The sequence below is a fragment of the Chaetodon auriga genome, chromosome 6 (assembly GCF_051107435.1).
Source record: "Chaetodon auriga isolate fChaAug3 chromosome 6, fChaAug3.hap1, whole genome shotgun sequence".
Classification (NCBI taxonomy): Eukaryota; Metazoa; Chordata; class Actinopteri; order Chaetodontiformes; family Chaetodontidae; genus Chaetodon; species Chaetodon auriga.
Window position 1 is genome coordinate 11,682,285 of NC_135079.1, and position 20,809 is coordinate 11,703,093.

General features: G+C 42.7%; 2 protein-coding genes across 2 annotated transcripts; one reads left to right on the top strand and one right to left on the bottom strand.

The window, feature by feature from the left end:
• Window positions 1–417: 417 nt before the first annotated feature.
• Window positions 418–13,406, top strand: stra6 (signaling receptor and transporter of retinol STRA6). The gene is made up of 17 exons (XM_076732669.1): window positions 418–789; window positions 2,132–2,198; window positions 2,694–2,776; window positions 3,662–3,795; window positions 4,218–4,384; window positions 5,292–5,417; window positions 6,156–6,226; window positions 7,159–7,238; window positions 7,334–7,395; window positions 7,812–7,974; window positions 8,166–8,241; window positions 8,668–8,801; window positions 9,138–9,255; window positions 9,603–9,704; window positions 9,793–9,956; window positions 10,685–10,822; window positions 12,320–13,406. Exons 1-17 carry the CDS (start codon window positions 719–721, stop codon window positions 12,556–12,558), a joined length of 1,995 nt encoding a protein of 664 aa, XP_076588784.1. The 5' UTR covers window positions 418–718; the 3' UTR covers window positions 12,559–13,406.
• Window positions 13,407–13,905: 499 nt separating this feature from the next.
• On the bottom strand, window positions 13,906–18,261 carry islr2 (immunoglobulin superfamily containing leucine-rich repeat 2). The gene is made up of 2 exons (XM_076732668.1): window positions 18,025–18,261; window positions 13,906–17,300 (listed from the first exon to the last, which is right to left on the bottom strand). The coding sequence occupies exon 2, from the start codon at window positions 17,289–17,291 to the stop codon at window positions 15,147–15,149; it is 2,145 nt and encodes a 714-aa protein (XP_076588783.1). The 5' UTR covers window positions 17,292–17,300; window positions 18,025–18,261; the 3' UTR covers window positions 13,906–15,146.
• Between the last annotated feature and the right edge of the window lie 2,548 nt (window positions 18,262–20,809).

Consider the following 20,809-nt stretch of genomic DNA (forward strand, 5'->3'; position numbering starts at 1 on the left):
TCTGACTGTCCTGAAAACATGCACTTTCTTCCGTCCAGCTCTTCTTGGTTCCATGTTGTTGTCCTGGTGATTTACCTGGGTTTAGTTTTGCTAACCTTTCACGAATGCAACTGAACCATGACTGAAGGGAACAACGTGAGAATTTCCCTGTTATCTGTGTGGAACTTTGCTCTGATAGGAGCTCCCAGCTACCCACACAGTCCCTGCTGGAGTTTTATAATGCTGCACACCTAACCCCTTCAACCATCAGCAAGAGGTCCAATAACACAACCCAAAAAGTAAATGTAATCCCAGTAAGCCGCAGGTGGCCTTCCAGATTGGCTGCCCAGATCTCCACATTTTTCCCTCCTTTCACACACTGCCCCCTTCTCACTCTCTCCCCAGGCTCCCAGTGTGGTGGTAACCCTCAGCTGAAATAGGGCCTTTGCAGGGTGGAGGCAGCACGCTGCAGCCAGGACCTGTCACATTACTCTCAGCTCCACAGTGGGACGAGGGCACCTGAATACAGGCTGTGAGGGAGGGTAAGAAAGTGTGAGTGAGAGTAGACCAAACACAGGGAAAGAAGGACGCCTCTGCAGCAGCAAAGCAGTTCATCTTGGGAATTGGGAGAAACTTTTTCCTCCTGAGTCAAGGGGAGCACAGCTGTGTATCACCAGAGGTTAAAAGTGCTCCAGCTCCCTTCTAAGACTTTGGATCTGTTTGAACAAGAGGCAGCACAATGGACAAGGATGCTCTGCTGGACTATGAGTACCCGGACCTGGATCCTTTGCCATCCAAAATTGAAGCAGAGTAAGTGTCTTCGTCTCTCTGAGAACTTAAGATTACTTCTTTATTCCTTAAATGTCATCATTTTAGCTTAGTTTATGTATTATTTTATTGTTTGTCTAAAAATCCGCCTGTCTATTGTTTAACATGTCAGCAATTCTTCAAACTTTTTTTTAGTCTGAACAAGTTTGTGGTGAGATACAGCTCTCATTAAGATATTAGATGACACTTGGCACACTTCTACAGTGCCATTGTCAGTGTGTGGTCTTGTTTCTGTGCAGTTCATTTGTCATCTTGCTGTAAAAGCCGTCTCATTTTCATGCTTCGAGCATGCAGGTTGTGTGAAAGCTGGTTTTTTCCATAGATCTTGTTAGAAAAAGTGTGAACAAAACATTCAGTGTAAAATAATTTAAGATTTTATTGGAAAGTTTTTCAAGATGTACTACATGGTACTATGCAAAGTTCAACACAAGATCCAAAACTGATCCTGACAGTCTTGAATCATCAATCTTTGACTCCTGGCCCATCCCACAATGCAACAGGGCTCATGCAGTATTTCCAGTTGGTTCTTTTCGGGATGTTTTCTTGCATTTAAATTGCTTTTCCATGTAGAACACCACCATGTATATATTGGTACAGATTAGTAGAAAAAATATTTAATAATTGCCTTTGATGAACAATATGACCAAAATAGGATGGAGCCAGTGTACTGTATCACCAGTCAGCATGTTTTGCTAATGAACTGCCGGGCTATCTTGTAAATTAATAGACTGTGTTGAGTTGTGGTCTCAATAGCTTTAATCTGGCCACTGCTGTAGCTCACTATCAGTTTTAGCTGGCTGATTTCTAAACACTAAAATGTCCCGCTGAAGATCTCACTCTTGAAATGTGAATTTTGACACTGCCTTAAATCTACAAATGGTCTGTTCTCTGAGTGCCAAGTTACAAATTCACACATTGTTTGACAGGTAAGTGACTGCTGTGAAAAATATCAAAACATCCATTCTGGAAGCTGCCATCTCTGTGCTCACACACCATTAAGTAGTGTAGTAAGTCTCCCAACCTAGAATAGTTCACGTAACAGGCCTTCTCTGAATATCAGAGTTGTAATATCTACCCCATGACCAGGCATTCCTGTTCTTCCAGTGTACGGGAACGTGATCATAGGCATTTGTTGTTGTTCCTGTGTCACGCTGATACCAATCCGTTTAAATGCAAATCTCTGCTGCAGGATTTCAGCTGCTGTTTCCAGCCACAAATGGTCCTGACGGTGACGTGTGAAAGGTTTAGTGAGGTGTCGGTCTGTTTGGTGACTCAAATCCTTGATTGTTTTGCTCATGTGTGAATGTTGTGTTCCTTTTTTTAGAATTATCCCTCCATGTGACCCCACTGCTGATGACAGGCTCTACCATATATGCATCACGGCGATATCTGTAAGTCCACCCTGTTATTGGATTAATGTGACACAACATTACACTGTCCTGTCATTCACTGGGTGGACAATATCACACCTTGTTGTCAAACATAAAGCATGTTTTTACATGTGTAGTGTGTTTGTCTATCAGTTAGTGGTTTTGATCCAGATCCAGATCCAGATGGAGCATTTTTAACATGTTTTTTTCTCATGGTGGTCTTGGTGGTTTGTCCATACTGGCCCATTTTAGAGCAAGGCGGTCGACCCAGGCTTGTGTTTCCTAAATGTGTCACAGGTCACGACAGGTCACTGAACTCTCACTGGTCAGTGATCCTGACTGATGACAATTCTTTCATACCACATCCATGGGGAGCGTTAATGAGACACTGGGGTTTGGCCTTTTGTGGCATCAACTCATTATTAATCTGGAGCAGGGTGAGGCCTGGAGCCCAGGGAATGCACACCTGCACACGCCTCTGCAGATTAGGCTGACTGATGTGTCTTCTTCTCCCAGCTTGTCGTCATGCTGATCCTTGCAATCTTAGCCAGACGCACGAAGGTGGGCGACAGACAGAAAGGCCTCCCAGGTTTACTCAGGTGAGACTGTAGTATTTTATCCCTTTTATCTCTCTTTTCTTGGATGACATAAACACTGTGGTTAAATGTGGAATCACATCGCTGCTTGCGTTGATATGACCATATTAGTAGTTTTGCATGACATAGCCCATTGAATTACATATAGTTTATATCACTGTTGATCATTTTCCAAAGCTTACGGCATATTTTTAAACTGATTTCTGATCTACTTTGCTGTTATTGACTTCATTTCAGTATGGTGTGCTCCATATTCACTTTGGTTGAGATTCAAAAATCATTCACAGTGAACATTCAGCATGACTATTATACTGGAGAGAGACATTGCATTTACTCATTCAGTTGTCACCACATTGACAAAACCGGATGGAAACATACATGTGGAGATAAGGACTTGTAATGTATAATACCGCAAATCTTATTGTGCTAATTTCATCTTTTGACTGGGTGATGTACCCTTGAGTAATTAACCTCCACATTTGCTCCAGTGGAGCTGCTCAGTAGCCAACAGATAAAACTGTGCTCATACAGGCTAACATCTGTGTGTGAATGTGTGTGTTTTCAGAGGTGGGCACTAATTAGAGCTTTCATGCTCAGTGAACCTTCCCTGGATTAAGAGAGTTTGAAAACTGACGGATTTTCCTATTTCAAGCAAGTTTCAAGCCAGTTAATGTTCATCCTGTACTGACATGAGTGGAAGTAAAGGGCAGCTTGGAACGCCAAAAAAAAAAAAAAAAAACGAAAAAATGTCTGCTATACTTTATCTCAAACATTTTAAACTCTTCTATGGTCCTTTTTGAAGTGTGTCATTTCTGCCCAATAAATGTTTGATCCAGATGTGAGGCAGGTAACATGAGGGCTCTAAATACCTGCTGCTTGATTTCACAGTCCGGTCAACTTCCTGGACCATACGCAACACAAGGGTCTTGCAGTGGCTGTGTTTGGAGTGCTCTTGTGCAAACTATGGGGCCTGATCATATCGTCAAACCCCCTCCCCTTCACAACAGACACGGAGAATAAACGTGAGGAGGTTATCTTCGCTCTGTCTGCCTTCACTTTTCACACACAATGATTTTGAACGTTTATCTTTGTCGTTAAATGTGTTACTAAGCATGTGAATACTTCGTTTCCATGTGTCTCTCTTATTTTTGACTCAGGAGTTTGATGATGAGCTTTACTAGAAGCTTTTTTTTCTCAAATAAAATTACATAAGAATTGACTAAGGAGTTTTTTTCCTGCTACTTTACACAATCCCCAAACTGTATGTGCAAAGTTCAGCAGAGGAGGAAATATATATATGCTGCAGAGTTTAATCTAAATCATTTTCCAGCATTTTATCAGTTGTCAGAGTTACAATCTTCTGTCACATGGTCCAGTAAATAACAAATCACTGCATATTCCTTTGGATGCTCTGGATGTTCACACACTTTTGCTGTATTTGCAGAGAACTGGGTGATTCTGGGCGTCTTCTACTACCCCGCACTATACTACCCTCTCCTGGCATGTGGCACTTTACATAATAAAGTTGGCTATGTACTTGGCAGCCTCTTGTCATGGACGCACTTTGGTGTCCTGGTCTGGCAGAAAATTGACTGTCCCAAAGCACCTCTGGTAAGCACAGATGACTTTCAATACCGCTATGAGTCCCAGTGCATCTATAACTGCTTTTATGAGACAGCAGTAGATCCATGAGGAATACAGCTCTCTGTACTGTCTCGATTGTCACTGGATTAACTGTCACTTTCTTTGTAACGTGTCATCTGTCTGAGTTTTCAGGATTAAAAACAAAGCTGATTTGTTCTGGTCTGAAAACCCATTGATTAGCAAACAAAGCAGGTCTGTAGCGTGCATATAAGAGACGTGATTTGAAAAGATGAATATCAGGCTTTTCAGCTTTATTCATGGACACAAGGTTGGAGCTTTCAAAACGTTTGCGCCATATCCACGTTGTTTGAATGGCTACAACTCAAAATAATTAGTTCCACTGTCTGTTGGTCTTAATCAAGAGGCTTTGTCACAGTTAATCAGTTTAGTGTGTGTGAGAGAGACATCCAGGGTTTGGGTGGTTTTTTTTTTAATAGTGGTGATGCCTGTCTTTGTAGCCCACCATGAGTTGGCACACACCAAATGCCGCTGGGAGCATTTGAGCTGATCTGCAAGAGCTTAATCACAGAACAGACACTAGAATAAACTTTATATTTGGTGATGTATTTCTGTCTAAACAAGTAAAAAAGAAAAAAAAATCACATCATTAAATCACATTATTTGGTGTTTTACTTCAGCTGAAAGGTTTCTCTCTGCCATTAAATCATAAATATTTTGGTCGGTGGAGATTCCTGTGTTGTGGTGGACATCCCATTTGGCCAATATGCAGACTCCCACCACAACACACAAAGCCATTTGTGTCCACTTTTTGTGTCAGTACAATGCAGTTTCAACATGCATCCCGAGTCTGTCACTTCAAAACTCCCAGAACAAGTTGCTAGGTGATTTAAAGTCTTCTTTTATTCCTTTGCAGATACACAAACACTACTCCCTCTTCTCCAGCTTGCCCCAGATAGCTTGCCTGGCGTTCCTTAGTTTCCAGTATCCCCTTCTTTTATTCAAGGGCTTAAAGGGCACTGAAAAGAATAATGCTACAGAGGTAAGTTTTGATCTGAGTGCAGTTGCTCTGGCATGTCTGCTTCAGGGTGGTTGTACAGGATGCAAGTGTCTGTGTTGATTAGCGGTCTACGGTCACGTAAGCCTGAACTATTAAAAAGAAAAATCTCACTAAGACGCACATTTCTTCTGAATCTGTGCATATGAGCAACCTGTATAAGCCTCCTGCTAATCAAGGGGCTTATCGTGCTCATACAGTCTCGGCTGAGGGAAAATGTGAAGTCCAGCGCAGCGTGCCAGTTGCCTAATCATTTTAAGTAGATTTGACGTAATTGGTTTACGTTATGTTCTTGATCAGATTATGAAAAGGTTGCCTTGTTTTTTCGCCGAGGAGACACAATGCTGTATTTATTTGATGCTAATCTCAGCATGGGTGTGACAAAGCTGGGGTGAGGCGATTGCCTGGAGTTTGACTCAGCCCCCCTTCTCTCCTGTACCCCACAGGAAAGTATATGACACCATAAATCTGCACAGATGCAGAAACTTATTAGAAAGAGGCTTATTTTTTTTCCCCACATGTTAATAATTACAAAATAAATTCAAAATAAATTCTAATGCCACATCCTGCCAAAGGAGTTTAGCAATAAGAAGGTGCAGCTGAAGCATTTGTGGCCCCACAAATCTAATGAATTCATTGAGCTTTGCCACACCATCCTGGCCTGTTTACTATGTGCTGTTATCATTTGGTTCCTTACGTGAATGCTGTCCATTTTTCTATAAGGATCTGAGCAGCAGCTACTATAAAGACTATGTGAAGAAAATGCTCAAGAAGAAGAAGTCCACCAAAATCAGGTATAAAAATCAGGCATGTTTGTCTTTTGACTACTCTTTAGCCAAAATGCAATGATGCAAATGACAACTTGAGCCTTGTTTAATTATGAGTGTAATTCTGCGTTTGAACACAGCTGAAGGGAAAGCTTCCAAAATAAGAGACTTGGACTATTACATAACTTGTTTTGATGGATGTTCTACTCTTTAAGGGACTTTTTTGGGCATTTTAAGCCTTTAATATAAACATTAGAGAGACGACAGATACAGCCAGGGTCCAGGCTCAGTTGCATTCACTGTCTGCATCTTAAAACCCTAAACTACAAAGGATGCCCCTCTTTTAAACTATAGCCCTATGACTTACAGGAAGAGGCTGTTTGTAAAATCACCCTCAGTGAGTGTAGGAGTTTTGCTTTGGACATTCTTTAGCCTGGCAGTCAAAGCAGGCTCTGACATGAGTTTAAGCCACTCTGTACACTCTGGTCTATGTGGGCTCTTTCAGTTATGTAAAATAATCCTGGCTGCTATCTGTTACTGCCGGTCCAGACTCTGCTTTAGTCAGCCCCTGCAGCAAAAGAGATTTATCCTCTAACAGGCAAATTTGTGGGGAGAGGCTGTTTCAGCCGGTCTTCAAGTTATTTTACTTCTTTCTAAAAAGGCATGTATCTCTTTATAATTAACTTTTATCTGAGGAAAATGGTCAGAAGATGGCAGTCAATGCAAATGACCAACATGCCATGCGGAGATTGTTGTCACGGTCAGTGAGCACCAGGAAATAATGCATGTTTTTTCCATTTGAACAGAATGTTTGACTCTACTTACACAGATTTGATGTATTCAACGATGACGGGAAAAGTGGCTCATTCATTCTCAAGTGTTCAAACCATAATCTCATGAATTCTTTGGTGTAAAATGCGGCATTTTAAATTTGCGCCTCTGTTTACGTTTTGCTTCAGCGCATCGAGCACAGAGACACCCAAGCTCCCTCAAAGAATAATTGATGCCGTGAAGTCGTACATTTATACACCAGAGGAAGGTAAATGTGCGGTCTGGGTCTTGTGTTGTGCCTGTTCATGCCTTCAAGTATCATCTCCTTTGAAATTTTTAATGCTTCTTGTCTTTTTCAAACAGCCTTCCGTTTTCCACTGAAGTTGGCTATATCTGGTGTGGTGTCATTTATAACCGTGTATCAGGTAACTACCATATCTGCTATCAGACTTTATAATCCGAGCAAATCCATAATGCATAAGGACAAAGTGGCAGTGGCACACTGAATGTGATATGTCTGCCTCTGCTTTAGATAAAACCTCCTGCAGAGTCCAGGATACTCAAACATCTGTCAGGTCGTTATTGACCTGAACCAATCCTAACTCTGGCTTCAGCCTTTTAACTTCAGTCCAGACTCTGAATATCAACAGGATATTCTTGGACTTTAAATGCTGCACACTCAATCACCTGATTGTTCATTATCAGCAGAGGATGATCCAAATACAGCGCAGGCATCTGCACAGCTGTAAAAGCCATCGCATTGCCATGTTAGTTTCCCCAATGATGAATAAAAGTCCAGTTTTTATGTCGCTTTGTTTGTTTTGTTTTTGTTTTTGTTTAGGTGGGTCTCCTGCTGATTTCCGCAGTTGTGCCGTTTCTCCAGACCGCCCGTTCAGGAGTTGATGAAGACATCGCCAATGTTTTAGCCGGTTTCAAGATTATGCTGTCTCCAGACAAACACGAAGTGGTCAGAATAGTGGTTTACTACATGTGGTGTGTAGAAGGTGAGTAAAACCAGGAAGCATGTGTTTATTTAGTTCCATCTCTTGAGACTTTTAGAGCATTAACATGGCTCTACTCTTATGCTTGCTGCATGTGTGTTTTAAATCTGCAGAAAGTAATATAACATTGCTAACTCTCAATGAATCCCCCTTCAGCAAAACAGCTTGAATGTCGCTTGCTCTTTGTCCTGCAGTGTGCTATATCTCAGCGATGACCCTGTCTGGTTTGGTTAACCTGGCCATGCTCATGCGGTCCATGGTTCTGCATCGGTAGGTGTGAGAAAAGAACAGAATAATAGCCTTTTAGTCTCTTTCTTATTTTTCTGCTCTCTCCCCGAAGGTTCCGAGGATCAGGAGCGTGCTTCGCATTCTGGTTCTTTCATTATAATGAGATGGCTCACAGAGGAGTTATTATAACATAATAGAGTACTAATCACCCAGGCTGGCAGAAAAGAATTTACTCTGTGTTAACTGCTGCTAGAATTGAAAATGGCTATTAAGATAAGAAGCATAATGCTGTGCCATTACCATAAATTACGTCATATTAAAGCGATGCTTTTCTGTGTCGAGTATTGAGTTGCATTTCGGGCGTATCCCCGTGCCAAATGACCTCCTCAATTAACTACGTAATTTGTACATTTACTGATGAATCTGATTATGTTTTGCATTGCCTTAATTGTGTCTTTGCTTCTGTAGGTCCAACTTGAAGGGGCTGTACAGAGGAGATATCTACAACGTTTACAACTGCCAGAGAAGTATCAGGGCTTCCCGGCCAGCACTGGTCTGCTGGATGGGATACACCAGCTTCACAGCAGCCCACATCTGCATCGGTACAGCTACACATTTAATGCTGATTTTGGATCTCTTTTTGTTTCATCCCTTCAGTAATGGCAGACAAAAAAAACGGATCAGAAAGCCCCTCCATATATGCCATATTAACAGTACTGCTCCCACTCCTGTTCATGCTTCTAGATGCATCCTTCTACTGCCTGATTAACTTAACTAGAATACAGATTTGTCAGGTTTTTACTTGTGATTCATGACAGGATCCTTCTCAAGTTCTGTTCTTGTGATATGAGAGAGGAGTGGGTGTGCTGTGTAGATGTGTCGGATGCTGGGCACGCTGTAAGCTGTGAGGCCCTGAAGCTCTGATCTCTCCCCTGCAGGCATGATCGTCCAGACCATGGTGTTCTTCCTCTGCCTTCTGATCGCAGTCTTCCTCATTATCATACCCGTCCTGCACAGGCAGAATCTGATCCTCTTTCAGATCCTGTGGAGCATGTGGTGAGCGTCGTCACACCTCTGACTCATTTAACTTCTCTGTCCACAGACTGCATGACTAAGGCATAGCTCCCCGCTGGAACAATGCTGTGCAGATTTGTGCAAAAATCTGATAACTTTTCATAATGGTTTGCCTTTAAAACAATCTTTAAGTCATTCCGTGTAGAAATGTAGTTCCTGTAAACTTGACACCTGGAATGGTTTTCAGTCAGCAGCAGCATCATCATGCTACATGCATGCTGCACAGTAATGGATTTAGGCCATATCTTGTCATTACCAAATGTTTTTTGTGCTTTCTGTACTTCTTGTTCCACTGCAGGAGTATCTGATTGTTGATTTTGACCTTTCAGGCCCTTCTGGCTGATGATTCTCTTGGCGGTGTTGATTCAACACATCACCGGCAGGTTTTGCTTCATCAAAAAAACGGCGGGCACACGAGACTTAGACAACAGGTGATTTGCCGTGTTGTTGTAATGCCATGTTTTCTGTGTGTTTTATTGTCAGTTCTGCATGTTTGATGTATTCTGTCTTATCTTACAGGGGTAATCTGTTCCTGCTGACTTACCTGCTGTTCCCAGTCAACGTTCTGATCGGGGTGCTGCTGGCAGTGTGGCGCATGATCATCACAGCCCTGTTCAACATTGTCCACATGGGACGCATGGATATCAGTCTTCTTAACCGCACTGTGGAGGCATTTGACCCAGGTGAGCCAGATATTCTCTGTACAGATCAACACAGCCATAATGTCACTGTCTGATTTATTGGCCAGGCCAAAGCATCAGGTCATTGTCATCTGCTTTGAAAATATATCTTTACATAATGGATAGCTTGGATTTTTTCTGCCTCATCTGCAAAATTAGCTGTGGGTCAGTTATATGTGTTCAAATAAAAACAACAACAAGGCATTGCAAGGGAATTTAATGCCTTAGACTTCACTGCTCATTATATTTTACATTTTCCTCCAATTTTTTTTTTTCCCTTTTTAGTCTCAGACACAAAATGTTAACATATTCATTGGTATTAACATCATGCTTTTACCTTTGTAGATGCCAGTGGGGTTTTTTTCACTCTCACTGTGTAGGCTTAAAGAGAAGCAATTTTCTATGAGCAAATGCACTTTTACTGATCCCACTTAGAGGCCAGAAACGTGTATCCTATCCACTTTAACCTGCCAGCGGCTCACTGCAGCTCGTATGATATCTGTATTCTGCGCAGTGCACGGGGCTGTAATTGCGTACCGATCTCTGAAATGGCTGCAGATTTAAGACATCTGTTGTCAGGAAAAGCAGGTGGTTTAAAAAAAAAAAAAAAAAGAGGTGTGATTGTATGGCCATTATGTGTGATTGCCTCAAAGCCAACATGGGGTGTAGTCCTATGTGTTTATTGCTTTTGCCCAGTCAGAGTGATCCCCCCTCCCTGTGTCTGTCTGCAGCCTACCGCTGCTATGCTCATTATCTGAAGATTGAGGTGAGCCAGTCTCACCCTGTGATGAAGGCCTTCTGCGGGATGCTGCTGCAGTCCATGGGCCAGGACAGCAGCACTGCACAGAGGTCACGGGACGCCGAAGAGGGTCTGTAGCAGAAAACTCACACCACAGTCCCACTCAGCTCATTTCCCAAGAGCTAATGATTGAGCTCACACAAATGTTCAGTGACTTGGTGCTGTAGGTTCAGTATCGTCATACATTTAAAAGATAAAGCTTGTGTTTCTACGTTGTTCTTACTGTCAACAAATCCCATGAAAAGACCAAAACCAACATTATGTTAGTCTTAATACTAATACTTTCTGACTTCTCTATCCTGTCTGTGGCACCTAAACCCAAACACTTTCATGTGAAGAATCGTGTAAATCTTTAAAAACAATATATACTTTATTTTCTTAATTTCCTTAAACCTGTAGGTTCTGTAGTTTTTGGCAAACATTACTCAAACATTTGCTGAGAACATTTTCAGATTAATGCACATTTTGTGCTCTAGTGAGTATTTACAGCAGCAGGATGGTGTACGTGGAAGTGATTCAAAATAAACTGCAATGTCCATGTTTATGTTAATGAAAGAACATGTTCCACAGTGCAGCAGTGTGACTTGATGTTTTCATGTTTTCATGGCAGCAAGAGAACATATCACCAGCTTTATCATTTCAAGATAAACAGCGGATTCATATCTACATTAAAGTCAGTGTGACTCCAGGGAGGTTCAGAATTCAGTAGCAGGTCACTGTAACACATAATCAGATCATACCACTGTCGTGCACGCGTGGAAGAAATGAAAGCTTAGCGCTTCTGATTTAATATGTCAAGAGCAAATTGAGTCTCACTGTGGAATAATTTACAGTCCTGCTGCTGACCTCAATCAAATCTGTCATAAACTAATCAGCTTGCCCACACTCGCCTGAGCCCTCAGCCTCTGTCAATGTCGTCCTATAAGTCGCCATCGTATTTGTATTATTTAATTCAAATGAAGCCAATGTATCACTTATGTATTTTACACAAAAGGTGAACAGCTGCTTTAAGGCTGGTTGGCAGGCTGATGGTATTGATTCAAAGGGGATGTGAGTGGTGCTGGCCCACAGAGGACATACATCAGAGTGAGAAATTAGCAGGAAAATGCATCAGGCTTCATCGGTTGTTGCGGAATCCAACTCTGTCTGGTATCACAGCTGAGTCCAATTACAAATGTGCAGTAGAGATGTTGCTTGTTTGCGTCTAGAGGACAATGCGTTATCAGGAATAAGCTATTGTATTGCAAAGATTAGTTCCCGAGTAGCTGATTACACAGATGAGCTATACGCTAATTGCCTGTTTCATATTCATGTAGCCCAAGGGGTTTAAGCTTTCAGCGTGTTAATGGCAAGCCCAGTATGCTCCGACTATGCTTAGAGGATTAGAATATGATTGCTTTCTATTATTACTCTGTCTATAGTATGTAGCTGGTCCCGGGTGGCCCTCAAAAGAGTCTTTTCCCATTCCAGTTAAGATTTAAAAAAAAAAATCTATCTATGAATGTGACCGTAGGACTTGTGTACATGACATACCGTCGGTGCTATCATGATGTCTGAATGTCCTCAGGGATCCAGCTGGTCCAGCAGGAGAAGAAACAGCACAAAGTATCCAGTGCCAAGAGGGCTCGCAGGCACTGGCAGCTCCTCTACACCCTGGTCAACAACCCCTCCCTGGTGGGCACCAGGAAGCACTTCCAGCGTCAGACCGCAGAGAGCTTTCTGAATGGAAGCCTCAACCGCAGCGCCAAGGAGGGGAGCACAAAGGAGGCGGCGACCAAGGAGGCCGAGGCCGCCGCCAGCAACTGAGCATGAACGTCACCGCGATGAAGGATCGGCTGCACGGTCTCTTTTGGTTTTGGGGAAATTCTACGGTCATATTATTTGCCCACACCTACTGTAGATGTGTCTGCATTTGGTGAAATAAGTGCACTTAAAGTTTGGTGCCACATGTAGAGATATTCACCAAGCCTTTCCTGTCTGGACCCCGTGTGTCCCCTTTGTGCTCTTCATGGTCCCCCTGGTTGTTTATAGGTGAGGGCCACAACCTCCAGTCCGTTGGGAAAGCTTGTGTGTGGCACTGACCTTCCATCCGAACACACTCATTATGTGTAATTTTCAAGGCGTTTATGTGCTTATTTTGGGATCGCACTCATTTGCTGTACGTTTCGACCTGTAGGTTAATCACATGTTTTCCAATATGTTGTTATTAGCACAATGTGCAGATAATGCAAATTTGTAGTTACCCAAACTAAACGCATGGATGTGCAATCCACTGAAGCATCCTTTTAAAGAGGGTATTATTAATATGTAGAGCATTTCATTATTTATTAATTCACAGAATAAGCTGTTTTCATAGGCTGGATAATACATTTTTCAATTTCTACACATTTTGTGTAATTAACAATAACCTGTGGGATATGAGCTACCAGACAAATGAAACTGTCTGTATTTTCTGTTTTATTTGTAGATCTTTAAGTCCAAAAACACTTGCTGCTTTTCTCACTGTTGTCAAAACTATTGCCTGGTTTCTGATATTCATCAACATTTCATCCTTTGTTTCTGCATTTACATTTAAAATGCCGACTTTTAAGTGAAAATATGAATACCCGAATTTTCCTTCTGATTACCGTGAAAATAAAACTGAAACTAAAGTATTTTCTTTTTTCGGACATTTATATTATTCATTCTACAGCAGGTTAATTTTAGGATACATATATAATTTATGTACATACACAGATATATATGCATGGTGTGATGCTGCTGTGCTGTGTTGAGCGAAATGAACTGAACTGGTTCAACATGAAAATGAAGACAAACGGGAGGCTTTGAAACGCAGTATTTCTTTTTTTCCCCCTGAATCTTCTGCAGAAACACTCTCCAAAGAGCCCATCTATTTTTCCGTCCTAAAAAAAAAAAAAAAGATAAAGACTCGAATCAAGCTCCTATAATAAAAAGCGCTAAGAAATAACGTGATGCTGGATTTTTTGAAGCCTCATCTGAATCGATTTCAAACCTAAACTGTTTGTTAGTTTCATTACTTAATTCTGAATAATTTTATTATTTCAATCAATTTTAAAAAACAATGTAACTGAGTTTTTTTTTTCCCTTCCTGAAACATCTCATTCCGCAATGACAAATCCAGGAAATCGTCTGTATAGTTTCATAGGTTTTATTAATTCCACTTACATAAAATTATATCAAAAAATCTTGAAAGGTCACGGCTTTTCCGTTTCGTTTTACAACAGTTCACAAAAACTCACTATATGCATCAAATTACAAGACAGTGAAGCCGCCAGACACTCTCATGCGCCTGTTTGGTGAGGCTTCATAGAAACTTACCGTCGTAAAAAAAGGAAAAAAAAGGGGGAATAATTTCAATTCACATGGCTTTACATCACAGGCTGACAGTAACATCTAAAGTCCTCTAGACTACACTAATAAAAACCACACAAGGAAATACGTGTGACATGCCATGGACACGTTCATTGTAAAAAGCGAGAGCAAGCACCCGTTGATTAAGAGGTTAAAGTCGCACATTTTTAAAGCCTTAATATTACGTTGAACAACATTTTGATGGGAAGAGACCTGGGATTTCCCGTCAAGCACAACACAGTAGAAAGTGAAATTTCCCCTCTTTGACTCGCAGGACAACGGGCGGGTCAGGCGCATTTACACCGAAACCAAATATCTGCATCTGGCAGCCTCTCATTTAATCAAATATCATCATCCAAATCTGCGATATCTGTTCCGTGGACGAGTACAGTGGAGTCGGAGTGCCGACACCTGAGAAGATGACAATTGGCAGTTTTAGACGAGGCTCATGCGCGTCTTTGCACAAACGCGCGCAGTTTGGAAAGAACTACTGGTCCCTGATGTCAGTTTTTTAATGGCTTTAACACATATGGCACTTTGATGTTGTTTTACATTTTGTGCTCTCCGAAACGATGATTACATCTTGTTTTTTCTTCGTTTGTTTGTTTTTTGCTTTAAATTACGCGAAACTCTGGCGAGCTCCGCGCCTCGCCTTTTTGCACGATTTGCGCCCATGCCCATCCGTGTGTCCCGCAGAAAAGGGAGCATTTTGCTGCTTTCCTGTCAGCTTTGAGGTCCGATAAACAGTAGACAGCTCTGTCTGCTCCGTAAACGTATGTCGCTTATTTAAACCTTACAGTAACTGTTAGACTACAAATGTCACATGAATCAATTCACAATCTCGGGTGATCGACGGAGTACTTTCTGAGGTAAAAAAAAAAAAAAAAAAAATGAAAAGATCCACCTGTGTTACCAGAAGCCGTCAGTTTTCACGTGTAGAAATGATGGGTGAGTTACCTGCTTGAATGTGGCCTACTTCAAAGTAAAATATTTTACAATATACTCGCAGACAGCAGCGGAGCTCAGCGGCTTGGCTGCTTGTAGTTGCCGTTGATCTCCTCCGAGATGTTGACTGCCTCCGCTCCCAGCGGTAACCTGTCACTGTACTCCGAGCCCACCTCAAACTCCTCCTGGTTGGTTTTGGACGAGGATCCGGGGATGGACTCCGTCACCACGCTCCCCTCAGCCTCTCCCTCTCCGTCTCCCTCCTCTCCCTCGGCCTCTCCCTCCCCCTCGCCTAACTCGCTAGGGTTGAAGGTTTTCTCTGACTCCACAAAAGACGCCCTGGGATCAAAATCTCCTGTCATTTGTTTCTCCATCTGATCCGGATTCTGAGCCCTCATGATCAGCTTGTAGGTCTTCCCTTGGTACTTGTATAGCAAATGGCAGCAGGTGGCCCCCAGTAGGGGAACAGTGGCCAGACCCAGTAGGAAAATGCTGACAACCACAATGATAAGCAGGGAGGGGATCTTCTTCCGAGTTGTGAAGACTACTTGCACTTGGCAGTCCTGCCCCCCATAGGTGAGACAAAGTGTGTAATTGGTGCCAGGCTGTAAACCATGGAAGCGGTAGGAATTAACCCCCTCCTCTATGTTGGACCACTGAACCATAGAGTGTCCATTACCTGTATTTACACAGAGGTAGAGCATGTCGAGGCTGGCTTTACTGGACGAAGACTGGAACAGACCCAGAGGCTCTTTGTTTACTGTTTCCTGTTTTTCAGCTTGACTGAGATGAAGGGTAGATTTGCTGCTGGGAAGCTGCAGTGGATTCAGCTGCACTTTGGCCTCCGTCTCTGACACCTCTAACGCAATAACACCAAAATCAAAAGTGTACTGCTTCAGGTCATCCAAGCTCAGGTTGAAGGCATGGTTGGAGATGTATTCACTGCTGTCTCTCACGCCGCACTTGCTCGCAAAGGTGGGGTCCTTGGAAACGCCACCGTCGTGCCCGGTGTCGTCATTTTTGTCTGACGCGCCTTCAGAACTGCCCTTTGTCTTTTCTTCCGACTTGCTCCAGTTGATCACATTGTTTTTGGAGATCTTGGGCTCTGCAGGCTTTTTGGCAGAGGGACGGATCTTGTCCACCGTGGAGTCGATTTTTGCATCGCTCCCATGCTTTTGGGTGCCTGCCATAACCACTTTAACACCGCTCTCCGCCTTACCCACATCATTCACCGCAGAGCAGCTGTAATTTCCATCCTCCTTTTTACTCATACGGGGGATGATGAGAGTGCCGTTCCTAAAGACGAGGAATCGATTGTTGGTTGTTTTATCATTAATTGGCACCTCGTTTATCTCTCCAGTGAAGGGCAAGGGGAACAGATAGTTCTGATTTCCTGCAGTCACCTCCCAGCTGACCTGTGGTTTGGGGTTGCCTGTTGTCTCACAATTTAAGATGACCATGAAACCCTCGTAGAGCTCTGTGTTCTCAATGTTGGGTTCGTATGTTATTGTCACAGTAGGGGCCTTACAGTCCAGTTTGGGCATATTAGTAACCATCGTACCCTTCAGGTGTTCAGGGGCCTCGCATAAAATAGATTCTGGCTCGGGGACCGAAATCTTAGTTTTTGCGATCCAATCCCTCAGCCACTCCAGGTTGCAGGAGCATGTGAAGGGGTTGCGGAAAATCTGAAGGTGGGACATGGAGGTGAGAGCGCTGAAGGTATCCTCCACAATGGTGGTAAACTTGTTGTTGTTGATGCGCAGCGACCTCAAGTCTTTGAGAGTGGAAAAGGCATCCTTTGGAAGGTTCACCATCTCATTGTTGTTCATTTTCAGAAGCTGCAGGGCTGTGAGGTTGTGCAAATCTTCCCATGGAAAGTTCACAATTTTGTTGTGGCTGATGTCCAGGTTGCGAAGCTGGATCAGGGGGGCCAAGGTGTCTGTCTCTATTGTAACTATCTCATTGTGGGCCAGCCAGAGAGACGTGACCTGTGTGATATTGACAAAGCTTTTACTTTTCAGTAATTTGATCTTATTGGCAGAAAGGCTCACGGTGGTAACATTGGACGGGAGACCCACGGGTACCGTCAGCAGGTCTTTGTAAGCACAGTCAGCAAACTGGTGGGCAAATTTATCCTGGCAGCTGCAGAGCTCTGGACAGCACTGCGCAATGCCAATCACAGTAGTCCACAAGGCGAAGAGCTGCAGGAGCCGTCCCGCCATTTTCTGCACCTGCAAGTATCAATAACCAGACATCAGCCAAAGGTAAAATCTCTGTCCGTCAAATAGCATCCATTATGCCCATTACACCAGCGGAAATGTACTGTGGAAGCTTTTACATTGCCTATTAATTCAAACGTGTTTTACTGAGCGAGTTAAGGGGCATTAAGGCTTTTTACCACAACTCAAAACTGTATTACAAACTCACAATAACAAAGAAACTGAATGCACAAGCAAGGTGAATACTACAACTGCTGCTGCTGTCACACAATCTGAAAGCATCACATGCAAAGTTTCCTTTTGTCTCGCATGGCACCAATGCAGTGCGCAGATACAGCATTGTTCTTAAAGGACTTTTGCACTGGATTAAAGCATATAGGCTGTGTGTCATGTTTGCAGCAATTTCAGGGTCAGTCGGTCCCTCCTGCCCTGAGCGCGATTCCTCAGTGCGGACAAACAGACGCTGTCTACAATGTTGAAACCTTTGATTTTTGGAGTGAATAATAACAATTAAAAAAAAAACGCTTTAAGAAAGTGCACATAAATTGCACATATCCGCTATCAGTTTCTTTAAAGGTGCAGCTTTTTGCATGGACAGATGTCCTTGTGATTCATCACAGTTGTAACTGACCTGCAGGGCGATGTTGTCCACCTTGATCTGGATTCAGCTCAAAGCCTGTATTTTTTTCATTTCTCACTCATAGTAACTGTCTCATTAACTACTACATCGTCTTACCTGTCCAACGTTAACTTCAATTCCTTGCTTTGGTTAATCACTCTGGAGTTCACAATCCTCCGAAACAAGTTTAATGGTCGAAAAAAGTCGAGTCCTCATATGTTGTGGATCTTTTCACATGACTTTTGCAGACGTCGACAGCGTTGATGAACGGCGGTGGAGGGCACATTTTTCCCGGTGAGTCGCTGTTGCAGTCCGACGGCGCTTTTTTCCTCTCCAGCGAGCGTCAGCTCCACTGCGCGTTCCCGCCGCCGCGGAGCGAGAAAAGGAATCGTGAACGCGCAGCCTCTCCCATCTCTCTCCTCACTATTAAAGATACAGAAGCTCCTCCACCCCCATAGAAAATTCATAATTTAAGATCCGTTGTTTAATTTATAACCTCGACCCAAGCCTAATCTTTGACCTCATTCGGCTTGGCGGGCAGCCTTTTGTCTGGAATTAAAGGCCAAGAGTTTCCAAACGCACGGACAGATTTTGAGTTAAGTTGTGCTGCGAGAGCCAGGAAGCAAATTCCACCAGCAGCATCATTACAAATGATCCTTAATAATTAAACAAACAAACACACAAAACAAAACAAACAAACAAACAGACTGACAAGAGGCTGGATTCAGAGGAGTCCAGTGAGAGAGAGGACCGCATCTTGAGCCACATCAGATGCAGATCATTTGATGGCATTTCAGTGAAACAGTTTATGTGACGCCTGAGCCGATTTCTAAGCTTTAGTGCAAGTGTTAAAACCGGATGTGGCAGAGGAAGCCAATAGAAACCGAAAGAAAGCCTATTCTTAAAACAACATTTTTAGTCATTATAGTTCTTCATTTTTTTTTTTGTCACATGCATCAGTGTTAGTTTTTGAAGAGACTCGATTCCTGCGCAAATACTGCCATCGTCTGGTGTCACTGCAGCATGAACTCCACCTGTCCCTGTGGCAGTTCCAACAATACACCAGTTGGCCGTAACAAAAAATAACAAATGTAAATATATCCCATCAAATTAGTAAGAAAGCAGTTAATGAATCTAAAGACCCAAACTGAAGATTTGGTTAACTGAACTGATATTTTTCTGTTAAAACCTGTGAGTTTTCATCGTCACTGGGCATTTACATACGCTTCTTAGTGTGACAATATATATTCTCATCACCATCACCAATAATTTTGGAAAATATTACATCTGATTAACGGCTAGAGCTTCATATTGATATAACTGGGCGTGTGAGTAGTGTTTAAAGGCAGATTTGAAAAAATGTGAGCCTATCTTAAGTTTTAAGTGTAGGTTCAGTTCAGGCCAGGTCGGCTCTATGTGGGTCCTGTTGTGCAACACTGCCCTCTGCTGTCAAAAGACTGCAACTACAGATAGAATGTGTATAGTTCTTCTGCCTGCAGGCCTGTAGGTAAATTACCCAGTACGTTCATACAAATACTTTGTATGACGTTAATATATCTGTGTTATGTTATTTACATGTTTCATATGTTTTAAGTGCAATCAGTTTTTTTATCTGCAGGGTGGGGTTCCTTTGCTTCCTTTACTTAGAAAAAATAATTGTGTTCGTTTTGGTCCGATTATGTTGCATAATTCAGTGTACTTTGGCTTTCTTCCAGCAGACCTTCCTCCTGGAGGAGTACAACAGGAAAATGCTGAGATGTTAACTGTGGCCCAAGTCCTGTGGGAATCAAGGTCTGCTCATGGTCATATCAGAGTGTAGCAGAGCTCATGGTCACCATATCACACAGAGATTGTAGTGTGGCGCTATCCCAATTTAGAGCTGCTGACACTTAAGAAGAGGTGCTTCTTAAAGTAGGTCGGCAGAAAATCATAATGATGTGTACTTGTTTAAATACAGTGTTTCTATTGTTTTGCTGACATCAAGCAGCTTGAGCTGGGAGGGTCTGGATATATTTTAGCAGGGTGGCTCAAACATGACTCATGCAGTCACCACAGACAAATTATGTTAACCACAGATGTATGAAAACACATTTTACATCTCCACCTAGACTATGAGTAAGCTTCTCAGCAGTAAGTCTACAGGCCAGGTGCACGCCTCACCACAGGAGCCACTTAGCTATATAAGGTCAGGTGTCGTGTCAGCTCCGGCTTAAACCTGAACATCCATGATCTTCATTAAAATGACCTGACAGCAAGACACGTGCGCAGTAGGTGGCTCATCTGTGTTCTGCTGTGTCGTGCAGTGCTGGGAAAACAAACAGTTTCAACTGTCAGGAGTTTGTGTTGTAACCTCAGATGAAAAGAACTGACACAGTCTGTGGTATTTCAGTTCATATATATGTATGTACCACTGCTGTGTTGAAAGTGAATACTTTCCAAAGATGAGGATAACAGGCAACCCCCATAAGCCAACATAGCAACGGAGAGGTTTGGTCACAGACATCCAGAGATGACTGTACACTGTGCTTGTGTAATCTGAACGTTCATCTTGGATCGGAGATGAAACAGCAGGAGGTTTCTCACGGAGCTTCCAAACCACAATTATTTCACTGGAAAGCAAATCTGATGAGAATCCAGGATTTCCACCTGAGCGGTTGTACAGTGTTGGCTAAGATACACAGTGTAGTTGTTGTGACTTCCTCTCCTGGTGTAAACAAGATGTGCTCACTTGGTCATCAGATCCAGGAATAAGACAGATTAAACTAAAGATCCTTACAGGGTTGTCTGTACTCTGATTAGACTGCACTTGGTTTCCTGAGTGCCCTGTCTGAAGATAACGTGACCTACTGAGCACAAACTCCTGTCTTGAAACCACCAACGAATGGATTCCTCGTGAACCATG

What these genes read in the sequence shown, in the direction of transcription:
- islr2 (XM_076732668.1), bottom strand. Translation starts at nt 17,291, where the DNA reads ATGGCGGGACGGCTCCTGCAGCTCTTCGCCTTGTGGACTACTGTGATT.
- stra6 (XM_076732669.1), top strand. Translation starts at nt 719, where the DNA reads ATGGACAAGGATGCTCTGCTGGACTATGAGTACCCGGACCTGGATCCT. An exon ending in CTACATGTGGTGTGTAGAAG is followed by an intron (nt 7,975 to 8,165) that starts GTGAGTAAAACC and finishes TTTGTCCTGCAG; the next exon opens with TGTGCTATATCTCAGCGATG. An exon ending in GTCACGGGACGCCGAAGAGG is followed by an intron (nt 10,823 to 12,319) that starts GTCTGTAGCAGA and finishes GAATGTCCTCAG; the next exon opens with GGATCCAGCTGGTCCAGCAG.